At 35.6% G+C, this 17,134-nt stretch overlaps 1 protein-coding gene across 1 annotated transcript in view; it reads right to left on the bottom strand.

Moving 5' to 3' along the window:
* The window catches only part of TFAP2D (transcription factor AP-2 delta (activating enhancer binding protein 2 delta)), a 57,040-nt gene that overhangs the window by 12,707 nt on the left and 27,199 nt on the right, over positions 1-17,134 (bottom strand). The window contains exons 6-7 of the mRNA XM_005862062.2: positions 10,713-10,854; positions 6,144-6,257 (exon numbers count right to left, since the gene is read on the bottom strand). Of these exons, the coding sequence (XP_005862124.1) occupies positions 6,144-6,257; positions 10,713-10,854 (256 nt within the window). The remainder of the gene's footprint in view (positions 1-6,143; positions 6,258-10,712; positions 10,855-17,134) is intronic.

Below are 17,134 nucleotides of genomic sequence, written 5' to 3' on the forward strand. Positions count from 1 at the left end.
ATGTTTCTAACTCTCTATCCCTCTCCCTCTCCCTTCCTCTCTGTAAAAAATCAATAAAATATGTAAATAAATAAAAAGAAATTCACCCACTGCAGATTACCTCCCCTGCCACTTTCCCATCCCAAGGGAGGGGGACTATACACATTGTAGGCTCCTCGGAGAAGACCAAACATGCTCACGCTTAAGTAAAGAGAAACATCCTCTCTTCAGCATGTTGCCAACCACATAGCACTCAGAAGATGCTGGTTGAGTTGACTGGGATACATGGCATATGTGGATGAGTAGCCCAGGAACAAAAAACTCAGAGAGGCATGAGAGCTGTCTTTAGCGACTGGGAGGGGAACAGGATAGAACTGACTCTGTAAGACCCCCAAGGAGGGGGGCTTTAGGGAGACAGATGTTGCCTCATTGGGGAAAAAAAGGCATTTCTAATAGAGCTGTCAGAGATAGGAGGATGCTTACTCGAGCAAAGAGCAGTCTATCATCGTAAGTTTTCAAGCCTGGAACGGGTGACAACTTGACAGGGATGCTGAACAGAAGATCCAAATATTGAAGAAGAGTGGGAAATATAAGGGAGCTTTCAACAGTGAGAATCAATGGAAAAATTTAATCACCAGCAGGCACACAGGTATCTGGGAATGCTGTACATTTCTTATTTTCAAAGCATTATGGGAGTAGCAGGAGCATCTAATTCTAAGGTGTGGTGTCAGCACACTTTCTGACTCAAACAGGAGAATTACTAGTAAGCACGTTGATCATTCCACTTCCTCAGCCCATGGCCCTGGGGGATGAATCAGTGGCGGATTCATCCAAGACCTAACATAGCTAGCATCATTATCTTCATTTATTAACGTATATTTGCTGGGCACATACTATGTGCTAAGTACTGTGGATGGAAAAATGAAAGCCTGTACTCTGCTTAATTCTCTGTTATAAAATCTCTCTCATATAAGTCTTTGAATATAATTGCGTTCCACATTAAAAGTCCCTAAAGAATGGGACAGTCCTTTAGTTAGTTATCTTTCACCGCCTGCCATTAGCACGGTAAAATAATAGAAACAGTAACATTTCAGGCTGCCAATTGAGTGCCGAGAAAGAAAATTTTCTCTTTTTCTGATAGACTGTTCTTTCTAAACTGAGTGTTAACGACAGTCTAACCTCCTTCCCTATTCATGTTGCCAGATGCTTGGCTTCAGATTCAATGCAATTATGAGAACGTAAGAGGTAAAAAAGGGAAAAGTTTTTAACATTTCCTGAGACCTCAGAGGAGAATTCCTAACATTTTGAAAAATTAGGGCTCTGGGTTTCTATCTTAGCAGAACCTGTTCTGTCCGTGGAACCCGATGTCACTGATCTCACAGCCGTTGCCATTCCTGGGAATTGTCTACAGTGTCTCCTGCAGATTTCATTTCATTTTCTTCCCACTTCCAGTAGGAGCTGTGGTGTCTGCTGTGTTCTCTACAGCAAGACACTTTTTTTTCACACTCACTAAATTATATATAATGAATAAATCTGCCTCCTGTTATTTTGATGGAAACAGCAGTCTTCCAGGCTGTGAAAAGCGAGGAGGGTCCCTGCACGCACGGGGTTCCAGAGCACCCTGATATGTCAACTACTCTGATCACATCCTCGCTTTACCGGGACATATTCAACCTGCCGAAAGTAAGCCACAGTTCTTAAGGAACCAAATCAAGCACCCTATCAGGTGTAATTCAAGTGGTCTGCACTGGGAAGGAGATTTTGACTAAATAAAATAGTAGCACAGGTGATGTTACTAATTATTCTCTATGCCCATCCAATCATGCTCTCTTCTTTTTTCCCAGGCAGCGCTCAGCAAAAACTGGAAAATAAGACTCTGCCAATGGACTGTTTTCAAAGTTAGGAATCTCTTTAATATGTTAGTGTATAGGACAGAACTTTACATAACTCTCAGCATCACTTTAAACATGAATAAGAATTGTTTTTCTAATAGTCTAGGAATATCCCAGGACCGTGGTTCTTAATGCTGCCTAACTATCAGAATCAGCTTCATATCTGCAAATAACGGATGCCTGAGTGCAATCCTAGACTTGTTGAATCAGCTCTTTAAAGGGGTACTCCAGTTCTTAAGCGTTTTAAAACGCTCCGAGAGAGAGTCCACTGTGAAGCCAGGTTTAAGGGCTGCACTTGTAACGTGTGGAGTCTCTTTCAAGGTCAGGCAACATGCTGACTTTTACAGTCCTGTTAAGATAATCTATCCAGGCTACTTTTAATAAATGCACAGTAAAAACAAAAACACCCACTTAAATCCAATCTACATTAGGAGAATTCAATCTGGGTTTTAACTGGCAATGTTTAAGCCATGTTTAAACCTTTTGTTTAAAAGGATATACAAAGCAGGTCCTGCAATAACATAGTTTCAATATAGTGTTGATGAGATGTCATAGGAGCTTAACTCTTGTTTGTATCAATTAGCCTAGAGTAAAATTGGTTTCATTATCCAACATTTTGCTTAAAGTTGCAGAACCTATGGAGGATATTAAGTGAGACCTAGTGTAATTTATGACATGGAAAAGAATGCAGTCAGACACTTATCTTATATCATATGCAAAAATTAACTCAAAATGAAGCAAATACCTAAACACAAGACCTAAAACTATAACACTCTTACAGGAAAACATAGTAGGCCAAAAACTTTGTGACATTGGATTTATCAATGATTTTCTGGATGTGACACAGAAAGAACAGGCAATAAAAGTAAAAATAGGCAAAATGAACTACATCGAAAACATCTATGCATCTATATAAAAAGGACACAATCAACAGAATAAAAAGGCAACCTACACAATAGGAAATATTTACAAATCATATGTCAAAAACATCTATGCATCTATATAAAAAGGACACAACAGAATAAAAAGGCAACCTACACAATAGGAAATATTTACAAATCATATGTCTAATATGGGGTTAATGTCCAGAATATATAAAGAACTCGTAAAAATCAACAGCCAAAAAGCAAACTGGCAGATTAAAAAGCAGGCAAAGGACATGAATAGACATTTCTCCAAAGATGACACAGAATGGCCAACAAGCATATGAAAAAGTGATTAATATCACTAATCATAAGGGAAATGCAAATCAAAACCATAATAAAATATCCCCTCCCACTTATTAGGGTAAATACTACCAAAAATAAAATAAAAAAGTACATAGCAAGTGATGGCCAGGATGTGGAGAAATGAAATAAAATCCTGGGCACTGTTGGTGGGAATATGAAACAGTGCAGCCACTATGGAAAACAGTAGGGCAGTTTCTGAAATAGAGTTATAATATGACGTAGTGGTTCTACTTCTGGGTATAGATACAAAAGAATTGAAAGCAGAACCTTGTAGAAACATTTGCACACCCATGTCCACAGCAGCACTATTCACAATAGCCAAGAGGTGGAAGCAACCCTAGTGCCCATTGATGGATGCATGGGGGTGTAAATAAGAATATTTAAAGCTCATTTAGGTAACATTTAGCTCAAGTTAGAAGTGAAATGTCACATATACACACAATGGAATATTATTCAGTCTTGGAAGAAAATTTAACACATGTTACAGCATAGATAAACCTTGAGGACATTATGCTAAGTGAAATAAGCCAGTGACAGAAAAAAAAAATACTGCATGATTCCATTTGTATGAGGCATCTAAAGTAGCCAAATTCAGAGGGACAGAAAGTAAAATGGTCATTGCCAGGGGTTGGGGGAAGCAGGAAATGGGGAATTGGTATTTAATAGTCATGGTTTCATTGGTAAAATGAAAAAGTCCTGGAGATTGGTTGCAGAACAATGTGAATATACTTAACACTACTTAACTGCTCACTTAGAAATGGTTAAGATGGTAAATTTTATGTTATGTGTTTTTCACCACAATTTTAAAAAGGTATAATTTAAGAAATTTGCTACAAAATGAATTTTGGTTAAGAGACTTCTAACATCATACTGTTTCCCATTATAAAATCAAAAGATTTCATCTACATAATTAATCTGAAGTGTAATTAAAGAGAAATAAATTAAAAATCCAGCAAACATTCAAAAGAGTATAATAAGTGGAATTCATAACTTTCTGATATCAAAATACTCAACATATAAGTAACACCAAAATTTTATAGATCATACTTTTATAAGTAGATATATTAAACGTTTTAAGGATGGTTATGCGTCTCAAATGGCTGTGATTGAGAATCTGCAGCCACAGATGATCTTGAGTTTTACACCCCAAATTTAATCTTTCTTTCCCTTTTTTTAAAACTGAGAATTGGGGGAGCAATTTACCATATCTTTTGCTCTTCTCTGGGAGATACCAGATTAGCTTGTTACCATATTCTGCATGGGGGTGTAAATAAGAGTATTTAAAGCCCATTTGGGTAACATTTAGCTTAAGTTAGAAGCTGAAGTTTTCTCTGAAGAGTTCTGTGGCATTAAGTTGTCAAATGACTAAAATATCAACACATTAGCAGTTTGTGCCTATACTGAGCAAACCAAATGACTTGACTATTTATTTCACACTGTAGGTGATATTAGATTTACACATTGATGCTGTATTTTATTTTGAGCTCACAGATGATGAAGGCTGCAGCATCTATAATTGGTAATAACCTAGTAGACATGACATAGAGGTCCAGTTCTCTGTATTTGAACAGTAAATTCCTCCTTAGAGCAAATTTGTACCTTAAACATCCTTAAATCCATAATTGAATTAGTATGAAAAGTATTCAGTTTTGACTTAAACTTCTGTAAAAACTGTAGATATTTTTAGTATGTACACAAATAAAAATATGGAAAATATATGTACAGATGCAATAGTGGAGCAATCTGTACCTTTTAAACTTGGGTCAGTGGTGGAGTACATAATACATCATTTATTGGGATGCTTACTTTATATTCATTTTTCTCATTTTAGCTCACTACCAGGATACAATGGAGGGGTTCTTATTTCACTTACAGCTAGAGAAAGAGAGGCTTGGAAAGAGTGTAAAAGTTACCCCAAACAACCCAGCTCCAATGTGTAAGGGTCTAAATTTGAAGACGTTTCTATTGACTCCAAAGTATTTTGTTCTACAGGTATAGGCATTGTATTTCCTTCCAGTTTTAGAACACTCACCTTCGCTAATCCAGCTGAGTCATAGGAGAAAAGTCCTGTGAACTATAACCTATATTTTCTGCATTTTTGGAAGATAAATCCTAAATTTAGTCTTCAGAGATGTGTCTATTATATCTTGAGGAGCCTTGTGATATTATGAAAAAATATTCTATTTGAATGTTTCTGATGCCGAAGATAAAATTCTAATTTATTTAAGTCTCTATTTTTTATCATAATGGGGTATTCTCCTCAACAGCATTATAATCACTGAGAGGTATTTAAAACTTTTAAAAATTTAATGTATATTACTCTTTCCTTAGCATTGTATTTAAGCTAAATGATACTAATTAAAAGAGAATAAATATTTTTATATTGATGAGAACTCCATGCCGCATAGAATCCTAAAATTTTAAATTGGAAGGCACCTAAATAGTTATATATTATTTTCAAAATTGCATCCAGGGCATAAGTTAACCAGGAAAAATATTATATTCTTCTCCAAAGCCTCTCAAAAAAAAATTCAAAATACGCTTTTAATAATACATTCTAGGGTAGGCCCTTTAAATATGTTGGTGTGGACTAACTTAAGAACCATTTGCATTTCTAGTTGTGTAGAAATTATACTGGAAAATCAGTCTATAATATCCCATTAATTTGTCATATCATCTGTTCATTCAACAATTTACCTAATTAAGGGAAAGAACTGTTTAACAGATTTCAGACTCCTAATCCAAAGTGTGATTATTTAAACTAATAGTGGCTACTTTTAAAGCCATAAGTTCTTGATAATCACCAAAGATATTAACTCTTCTTATCTCAAATGCTTCATGCATTAGTTATTTTTACAATTTTATTTCAGATGCTTGGAATTTCAAAAACGTCAGTTTAGTCATCATATACATATATGTCATATCTCTAAATGGAATTGTGATAGGAACACAAAATGTCTAGTACAGACAGTTTGAGCAATTAGTAAAGACAGTTTGAACAATTTAAAAAGAGAGTCTGAGCAAATGAGAAACCCAGTCTTACCTGAAATGTGTTAAGTGCCTCTGGATGTCCAGGTCTAGAATTGGAGTGGGTCTGGAGGATCCCAGGGGTGATCTATCTTGGCTCAAGAGGTCTTGGAATTCTTTACAAATTTGTCTAAAATAAAAGGTTCAAAGTTGAAGTTGAACTCGTGAAACGGGGGCTTTAACTTCATCCCATGGCATTTTATTAAAGGCTTGTTTTCTCTTTTACTAGAGGACTAGATACAGTTTCATAAAGCAACCTGCGAAGTTTCATCTGCAACGTACAGATGAGGTGCACAGTGGCAGTGCTGCTCTCGACATAGTGCGATCATAAACTTCTCCAGTGAGCAACAGTCCAAGGGCACTGATAAAACCAAGGTTAACGTTACGGCGAATATTCATAGGTTAACCTCAGGACAAGGGAAAACCTATGTGAAAGGATTATGAGCAATCGTTACTTTTTAAATTAAAATATGATGTTGAGGTGATATCATATCTGTAAAGAAGTTTAAATCAAGTTATAGGCTTATTCCAGAGCCATGATTCAAGTGAACTTTGGAAAATCCCCCTTTTCCCAATATTTCATTATAATTCAGGCTCTTGTAGACTAAATTCGTAGTTTAATATTTGATGTGGTTACTTATGCACAATGTCATCCACTAGCCTCACAAAAATGATTGTCATGCTCCATGTAAGGGCATTTACTTGCTGTTTTCCTTACTTTAAATGATTATGATTTTGGATCATTGGTTTCAGTTTTAATTGCCACATTACCATGTATGGTATGTAAAAGTAAAGGCTTTGCAATACATACTCCAAATGATATATTCTAAAGAAGCAAAACATACAGAAACATTTTTTAAAACAATGGCAACAAAACGCTAGATCAACGCAGTAGCTAAAGAGTGAAGGAAAGGACTCCCCAGAAGTTGCTGAAAAGAATATATCTTCTAAAGTGAGGTCACTCCATATTCAGGGGATAATATGATAGTGAATAGATTCACTTGTCTGGATTAACAGTGGGCAGTCATAAAATGTAATCATGTAGCCCTGACAATAATTATCCATGTAGCCAAAGACAAGTATGAAAGGGCCAATTTATTCCAAGTGATTGTTATTCCATGGTCCCAGCCACTAATTCCTGTCCAAAGCATTTGTGTCATTAACAAATAACTACTAGAAAATGACAAAATATCTTGTTGTTGTTAATCCTCACCCGAGAATATTTTTCCATTGATTTTTAGTGAGAGTGGAAGAGAGAGGGAAAGACAGAGAGAAAAATCAATGTGAGAGAAACACATTGATTGGTTGCCTCTTTCACGAGTCCCAATCAGGGTTCGGGCCAGGAAGGAGCCTACAACCTAGGTACGTATGTGTCCTTGAATGGAATTGAACCCAGGACCCTTTGGCCCTCAGGCCTACGCTCTATCCACTGAGACAAACCGGCAAGGGTGGAAAATGACAAAATATCTTGAAGCACACATAATTTATCACTGAGTTAAAATCAGTGGAGTCTTGTTTATTATTAGTTGCCTAAAATGTATTGAATTCTTAAAAAGATTTTTTTTAATGAACAATGAGCTTCATGTTTATAGCCAGTATTCAAATATTGCTTCATTTCACGGAATTTGCCTTGGTCATTTTGAACACAGGGGGAAGTAAAGAGGATCATGGGGAAAGGAAAAACCAATGAACAGAGGTAAGTCCTTATTTGCCCTAAAGAAAACAGGATCCTCCACAGGCCCCTGCGGATATTTGGCTGAGTCTCTGGCATGTTTGTACTTCCATTGAGAATATTTGATCTGAATTTCTCACTTTCTCTGTTCTGAGTTAGACTCAGTTGGCTGACTTTCAGGTATGTAAACTATTTTTAATAGATAAATAGCAACTCAAGGTAAGTGTTTAATGGCATCAAATGATGACATCTGTGGGCATCATTATCTGTTGTGCTTTGTGTTACTTAATAGTTGGCTATATTATCTTTGTTTTAAGGAAATTTCTAACTAAAAATGTAAGTACAGACTGATGCTATCATTTTTCAGATTAGCAAAATGAATTGCTATCTGGCAGTCCATCAATATGATCCATTATTATAAAAACATATTGGAGTTGTTTAAAGATATGTTTTTAAAAATTTTCTATTAGGTTTAAATATATTAAAAATTAAAATGAAGGTTGAAACATTGCTTTAGTTCTTGTGTTATGATAAGGGAATTATTTGGAAAATTGAGTAAACTAATTTATAAGGTAGTAAATCAACTTTCTAACTATATTAACAATACAACAAGTTATGATTAATTTTTAAGTTGATAAAGAAACGAGGAGCCGAACCGGTTTGGCTCAGTGGATAGAGCGTCAGCCTGTGGACTGAAGGGTCCCAGGTTCGATTCCAGTCAAGGGCATGTACCTTGGTTGCGGGCACATCCCCACTGGGGGGCATGCAGGAGGCAGCTGATTGATCTCTCTCATTGATGTTTCTAACTCTCTATCCCTCTCCCTTCTTCTCTGTAGAAAATCAATAAAATATATTAAAAAAAAAAAAGAAATGAGGAAATGGCAAAAATGTAGGAAAATTTAACTTTTGCTAAGCAATTCAATGACACCACGCATTAAGCTATTTCAGGAGTTTCAGAATTCTCAGTATTAGATATTTGAATCTGCTGCTTAATTCACTGACTTAGGAAAGCTTCTAGACTTAAAAAAAGATGATAATTTTGTAGATATCCTCTTGGCAATTATAATCATCATCTCATTATGACACAAAGTTATTATTTTTATGCCTAGTTTTATTCTTATTTAAAATTTTATTTATGAAGCTACAATAAGAAATATTCTTATTTCTTCAAACAAAATGTCACATTATGAATTATGTAACAAAAGATGATCTTCGATGAATCATAAATTCTAACTTTGTCACTTACGTCATTGTCCTGAAGGACACAATTTTTAGCTGATGTCTGAATTGAAAGTTCTATATTTCCCCTGTTGATGATTAATGGTATGGTAACGCTTAATTAAAACTTGTTAACTATTTTGCTTTACCTTTATGTAGATCAAATGTTAATCATATTTAGTTCTAAATTTAAGGAAGACATTTAAATGTGTTTCCATAAATCAAATACATGTTTTGTCCAGTACTTTTTAGATTTCACAAATTTTCTAATTCAGTTTCTATCTCTCCTCATAAATAACTATCTAATTACATCAAAGTATTTTGGTTAATCAACTAAGCACTAGAAATAAAGAGGAATCAGGAGGCTAATGACACTTAATCAATGGGCCTTCATACAATTATATATTTGGCAATATAATTAAATACAAGTGAATCTGTTATTCACAGAGATAAAAAAAATATGTGAGCCAATGCAGGTCAGCAATTGGATCTCTCATACAAAGAATTTTGAATTTTGTACATATTTTTGACACAATTGTCACACTCTTAGGAATTAAGGGATTTGTGAGAATGTCTATGTAGGCTGCTTAATTTCAACTCTGAGTATTTTAATTAAAAACAGCCAATGCTTTACCACTCAGTAGAAACCACTCATAACACATGTTGGATCTATTGGTAAGTTGTAGAAAAAGTGTGTTATTCCTACACATCCTTTATTTTATCTACTTAATTTGATGACTACTAGTACTGTATATGTTTGCTATAACTGCATTGTCTCTGATTCTTCTTTTTTAAATATATTTTTATTGATTTCAGAGAGGAAGGGAGAGGGAGAGAGAGATAGAAACATGAATGATGAGAAAGAATCATTGATCAGCTTCCTCCTGCATGTCAGGTGCCCTGACTGGGAATCGAACCGTGACTTCCTGGGTCATAGGTCGACACTCAACCACAGAGCCACACCAGCCAGGTCGTCTCAGGTTCTTAATTCTCATTTCACATTATCTAATAAGAAGATGGATGGATATAAATAACCAAAAAAGAAAAAAAATTATAAAGGCTCTGATCTAATTTCTAGACGTTTATGGCCTGTATACTTCATGTAAAATAAGGTCATTGAAACTAGAGAATTAAATTTTTGCTTGATATTTAATGTCTGCAAATGTTCAGCTATGGGCAGAAGAATCAAAGAAAAGTACATGTTTTCACAATATTTTTGAAGTCAAAGGTCAAAATATCACCTACATAATATACATGACTTAGATCCCAGGTAGAAAGAAAATACAACTCCCAAGTTGAAGCTACTACTCTACAGCAGATGCCTCAGCATAACTTTGACAAATATGGAAGTACTTCTCTTCTCTCAAGTTCTTTTAACATTTATTCGTGTGAAAACAAGACCTCCGCATCAGTTTGAATACACTGACTCCCAGACACTTCAACAGAGTGACAGAAGCTCCCAAGAAAATGGACTTGTGTTTGGAATGTTAACGGCGGCTGTGGTGGTAGTGGTGAACAGTTATACAACCATTCCTGCAGAAAGAGGACAGGGAGAAGGATTTCTCTGTTTTAGAATATGCACCATGAAACCATAAGAAACTATGAAGGTGTTTTCTCTTTCTGAGTGCCTCCCCACTTCATAGAAAATGGAAACACCGAGGATAAAGCGGCATAGAGGCTTCCCCGTTGGCTTACTTGGTCGCTAGGATCATCTTTTTTCTTGCTGTCTGTTCTTTCTGTTCCATATGTTGTCTGGCAAGATGCTCTCCTACGGCTTTGGCTGGAAACTCTGTCTCACAAGTGTAGCCAAAATCCCGCGCCAAGTGTAAAGCCTCCCCTGTTGGCAGACAATAAAAGTCAGTTTCTCAGGATTGACCAAACTCAGGAAGAGAAGTGCCTTATATTTTCCTCACGTCTCATTCCTGGCTGTGGTCAGATGGATCATTTTTCCTGTTCATTCTGAATAATCCCAGGGAAAGGACCTTTGGGGGGATGGAGTAAGATGGGTGTGATGAGGAGAAACTGAGGAACAAAAGCTACTTACCAGGTAGGGGTATGTGGAAAATCAAGGGGAAAACCCAGAACCGCAGTCTAGGAGTTTTGACTCCCCTTGAAGCTCTGGCCATTAGGCCAGACTGACATCATCTGAGATTCAGGGGCATTAATTAATGCCCTTGGGAACAAGCTTCGTGGGTATGTCATCTTGTTGCTGCTCAACCTACAGCCCATTCTCAGTATATCCGAAATATTCAGCTATCTTTTCCAGGGGACCTATCAAAATATTGGCAAAGGGTCTAAATGATTTTCCAAAGAAGCTGGAACACTTGGGAAAGTGAGATAAATGAATTCTATTGGTTTCATATCATTATGTTGCTAACGATGCTTCTTAAGTACATTACAAAATATTTGATGCTTCATCAGTATAATAAAATCATAAATAACTTTGGTTCTTTCATAAAATCTTAAACCCAAGTACATTTTCAAGACATGGGGCAACAATGGTTTATTGGTAAAGATTTACTGATGGACTTTGGTCTGGAAAACAACAGTATTTTTAAAGCTCAATCAAGCCAACTCTTACTCAACCATTAAAAACATTTAAAAAGCAAGCTTTCACTACCTACTTTGTTCAAGGTACAGTGCTAGGTAAGAGTAATGGGGGATATAAAAGGACATCAAAGATCATCCCTGTTTATAGGAAGGTGACAACCATACCAAATACTAGTCACAGCAATAACAACAAACACAAAAACACCTTATTAGCACTTTATAATTTATATTGTACCTATAGAAGTAATATCTATAATCTGTACATGTTTGTTGACATAGTTGACATTATATATAATACAAGCTGTTGTCATACAAGTATCAAATGAGTGTTAGAGATAAAATGTTTCAGGTAAGTTCAAAGGAGGAGAAGGTGATCTAATAGCCATCAGGTCAATCAAATTTTGCCATGAAAAATTTTCAAAAGTCAGGCTTGATGTCCAAATCATATGATGTTTGTATGGTGATTAGCCAAAGTAACAGTCTAAGATGTAATGGATTTAATCCTGCTTTATACTCATAGAATAACAGAGTAGTGGATAATTTAATACCAGAAAGAAGTAAAAATGGTTAATATTATTATAGAGTAGGAATAGTTTATAGTTATACAAAGTAAATATACAAAATAGGCTAGTTAATATTAATGAAACTTTCATATATTTTGCTCAGTAAATATATTCATTTTCTCTGGAAATGAGAAATAATAATTTTTCAGGTTGGGAAACTCATTTATAATTAAGGACAAAGAAAATTACCAATAATAGAAAACAGGAAAACATTTTAGGATAATATAGAACTGAGAAAATATAATCCTAAGAGTAATTTTATCTTAAATTATTCTTGGACACCTTGCCTTTATTACAACTAAAAATGCTACAGGGGAAAAAAGTAAATAAATTCTTAAGAATTTTTTTTCAAACATTTTAATTATAAAAAAATTCAAACATATTGCAAAGTTGAAAGACTTCGACAGTGAATTGCCTTATGTCCACCCTTAATATTTTACTTGCTTTATCAATATCCACTCACCTTTCTTTATCTTTACTCATTCATCAATCCATATTATTTTTGATGCATTTCAGAGTAAATTATAAATCTCAGTATACATCTCCCTAAAGACTTCAGCATTATGCAATTAAATCGGTTCAATATTTGTTTATAGTCTTTTCCTAAAAGCTTTTATCTCAAAAGTTTTCCCTGATGTATATTAACGAGGAACAAGGCTAAAAACTATTGAATGGTGGTTTATTTCTATGATTTATACCTATTGAGTAAAGAGAAACTGGTGGGGTTTTTGTCCTGTTTATTTGACAGAAAAGTACATTTATATGCAGATTAGTTAATATCCTAATATGAAGTTTCTATGTGTACAAAGATTAAACAAGCATTAAAATTAGACTCATATGTATGCAAGTGTGTTTAATTTTTATTTATGTTACCAATAGACACTAACGTTGTCATTCATTCTTTTTATCCATTCACTGAGTGTTTAACAACTTTTTAAAAAATTGTTATTTCTGCAATGTGAGAAGTCCTGTTCTAGGTCTTGGAAGAGTCTAGTTCAATACATAGTATAAATATTACCATGAGGTAAACATGTTAGATCAGACAATGTTTGGCGGACTATCTCATCATGATCCCCCCCTACCCTCTGTATTCTGTTTCAACACAGCTGCAACATATAAATCTTAGTTAAGATTTTTATATTCATGTGCTAGAAAACATCATTTTCTTTTCTCCATTTTAAATAGAAAGGTGACATAACTAAATGGGAAGGGTCTCTATACCGATTAGTCTGGGTAGTGCTATTTATTGAAGGGCCACAGTTTTTAATAACACTGCAATGTACAAGCCATATTTTTAAAGTGCTTAATACCAGCAGTTTATTACCCTAACCAATTAGGGGAGGACATGTGTGCATATTTGGCAAAAAAAATGGCACAAAGATATTTTCTTAAAAGGATGTTATAATGGCATATAGTATAGTCACTTTTGCAGTTCTGGCCAATTTTATGCAAAGCTCTCACCGTGTGGTCGCTTTAAAAAATGGCACAGAGATATTTTCTTAAAAAGATGGCATATAGTATAGTCACTTTTGCAGTTCTGGCCCATTTTATGCAAAGCTCTCACCGTGTGGTCGCTTTAAAAACAGTTTGACTGGAACAGCTGCTATTTACATTTACCCTGACAGCCAGATCCTTCCTTCCTTAGTTCTGTTTACTGCTTCTCCCTGCTTGTGATGTAACATTGTTACTGGATGTACAGTGATGCTGCATCAAAAGAGGTGGCAAGTGAAGACACTCTGCTATGTAGTTAAAATGTGTGCATCGTGCCACCAAAGCTTTGTGTGTTGAGGACCCAAGAATGAATGAGGAAGTGGATCTGTGAGTTAAAATACACATGATATTCAGTAAGGATGACAAATCTATAGTTAAATGCTGTACAGCAGATATATTAGAGTCAACAGGTTTAAAAAAGATAGAAATGTCAGGATCACAAAAGCATAGGAATAAATTGCTAGGTTATTTGACTGGTTCGTGAAAATAGAGATCTACAAGCATCCCTGTCTCTGTGGTGGATCAAAGGCAGCTGATAGATGATTCTCTCTCATCATTGATGTTTCTATCACTCTCTCCCTTTCCCTTTCTCTCTCTGAAATCAATTAAAAACAAAACAAAAACAAAAAACACCCACATGAGCAACAAGCAAGTACAGTAACTTATAGTGAAAAGTGTGGTCTATAATGGGCCCAAAACATTTTCCTGTCTACCCTCATACGTATTCACAAGTACAGCTGCTCCCACCTTATTTCCGTGTGAGACAAGATGGAATGCCCTGGTTCTTCTTCTTCTATTTTTTTCCAGAACAGATTTAAGCTATTTTTTTTTTTATTTCAGTGCACTGTGCCACCTGACAACCAGTCCCCCACTCCTTCTTTACTTACTCAACTGAACACTACACTAACTTTAGCAAGTACACCCATTGTATTTCATGTCATTCCAAGAACACTGTAGAAGGAGGATACATTTTAGGAGGACGGTTTGGGGACTGGTGTTAATGCTTAGACAGGAGTATTCCAAGTGCAAGGCTTTAGGCTCTATGTGGCTACACCACCACTTCTAAAAAAGTGGAAACCATGAAGGAATATTCAACGTTTCCATAATAACAGCACCACTTGATGGCACGTATTGAGTAACTCTCTCAAAAAGCCGGCACAAGTAAAATTACAGAATATGGAAGAACATAAGAAGAGGGTTTGCTCCCTGGTTTCAGGGCACTCATATTTCCCACTCAGAAACAAAAAGTGAAAATGAAAGAAAAAAATTAAACGGCAATAATTGATGCCTCCTGGAAGTAGAAAGTTAATGGGAAAGTGTTTTCTGAGGAGAGCTGATTGCTCATTTTGTTGAGATTCTGGGTTCCCACAGTATTTTACCAGAAGCAGATCTAAATGCATTTTTTTAAAAATATATATATTTTATTGATTTTTTTGCAGAGAGGAAGGGAGAGAGATAGAGAGTTAGAAACATCAATCAGCTGCCTCCTGCACACCTCCCACTGGCGACGTGCCCGCAACCAAGGTACATGCCCTTGACCGGAATCGAACCTGGGACCTTTCAGTCTGCAGGCCGACACTCTATCCACTGAGCCAAACCGGTTACGGCCTAAATGCATTTTTAACAAAAAGGAAATACACCTGATTTTCAATTTTTTATATGGTCATTCGGGCTTATTTTTTCTTTTAAAATTATTGTATTTTAGGGGAAAGTGTACTTTAGGCAACTAAATATCAATATCTAAAACTAATTTGTACGAAAGGACATTTCTACATTGTTATTCACTAGATAATTCTTACCAACTATCACTATAAATATTGCCTTAAAAACAATTTAGGTTTAACTTAGTATTGCACTACCCAATGTTATTAACTAAAAGGAAAATTCATATGTGTTCAATCCCAGTCACATATTTATGATTTCAGTCTTATTTACATGTACAAGCTGATAGAGATTCTCTGTCATCATTGATGTTTCTATCACTCTCTCCCTTTCCCTTTCTCTCTCTGAAATCAATTAAAAACAAAACAAAACAAAAAAACACCCACATGGGCAACAAGCAAGAACAGTAACTTATAGTGAAAAGTGTGGTCCATAATGGGCCCCAAACATTTTCCTGTCTACCCCCATACGCATTCACAAGTACAGCTGCTCCTACCTTATTTCTGTGTGAGACAAGGTGGAATGCCCTGGTTCTTCTATTTTTTTTCCAGAACAGATTTAAGCTATTCCTTTATTTCAGTGCACTGTGCCACCTGACAACCAGTCCTCCACTCCTTCTTTACTTACTCAACTGAACAATACACTAACTTTAGCAAGTACACCCATTGTATTTCATGTCATTCCAAGAACATTGTAGAAGGAGGATACATTTTAGGAGGACGGTTTGGGGACTGGTGTTAATGCTTAGACAGGAGTATTCCAAGTGCAAGGCTTTAGGCTCTATGTGGCTACACCACCACTTCTAAAAAAGTGGAAACCATGAAGGAATATTCAACGTTTCCATAATAACAGCACCACTTGATGGCACGTATTGAGTAACTCTCTCAAAAAGCCGGCACAAGTAAAATTACAGAATATGGAAGAACATAAGAAGAGGGTTTGCTCCCTGGTTTCAGGGCACTCATATTTCCCACTCAGAAACAAAAAGTGAAAATGAAAGAAAAAAATTAAACGGCAATAATTGATGCCTCCTGGAAGTAGAAAGTTAATGGGAAAGTGTTTTCTGAGGAGAGCTGATTGCTCATTTTGTTGAGATTCTGGGTTCCCACAGTATTTTACCAGAAGCAGATCTAAATGCATTTTTTTAAAAATATATATATTTTATTGATTTTTTTGCAGAGAGGAAGGGAGAGAGATAGAGAGTTAGAAACATCAATCAGCTGCCTCCTGCACACCTCCCACTGGCGACGTGCCCGCAACCAAGGTACATGCCCTTGACCGGAATCGAACCTGGGACCTTTCAGTCTGCAGGCCGACACTCTATCCACTGAGCCAAACCGGTTACGGCCTAAATGCATTTTTAACAAAAAGGAAATACACCTGATTTTCAATTTTTTATATGGTCATTCGGGCTTATTTTTTCTTTTAAAATTATTGTATTTTAGGGGAAAGTGTACTTTAGGCAACTAAATATCAATATCTAAAACTAATTTGTACGAAAGGACATTTCTACATTGTTATTCACTAGATAATTCTTACCAACTATCACTATAAATATTGCCTTAAAAACAATTTAGGTTTAACTTAGTATTGCACTACCCAATGTTATTAACTAAAAGGAAAATTCATATGTGTTCAATCCCAGTCACATATTTATGATTTCAGTCTTATTTACATGTACTGGGCAAGAGCACAATTAAGTCTACCTTTGGGATTATTCAAGAAAGTACCTATTAGAAAGCAAATCTGAGAATATGTTTAAACCTGGATATTACATTAAATAAATTATCTTAAACCTTGTCTGGTAAGCTCAGTGGCTAGAGCATTGACCTTGGACCAAAGGGTCACAGG

The sequence above is a fragment of the Myotis brandtii genome, unplaced genomic scaffold, assembly GCF_000412655.1.
Source record: "Myotis brandtii unplaced genomic scaffold, ASM41265v1 scaffold16, whole genome shotgun sequence".
Classification (NCBI taxonomy): Eukaryota; Metazoa; Chordata; class Mammalia; order Chiroptera; family Vespertilionidae; genus Myotis; species Myotis brandtii.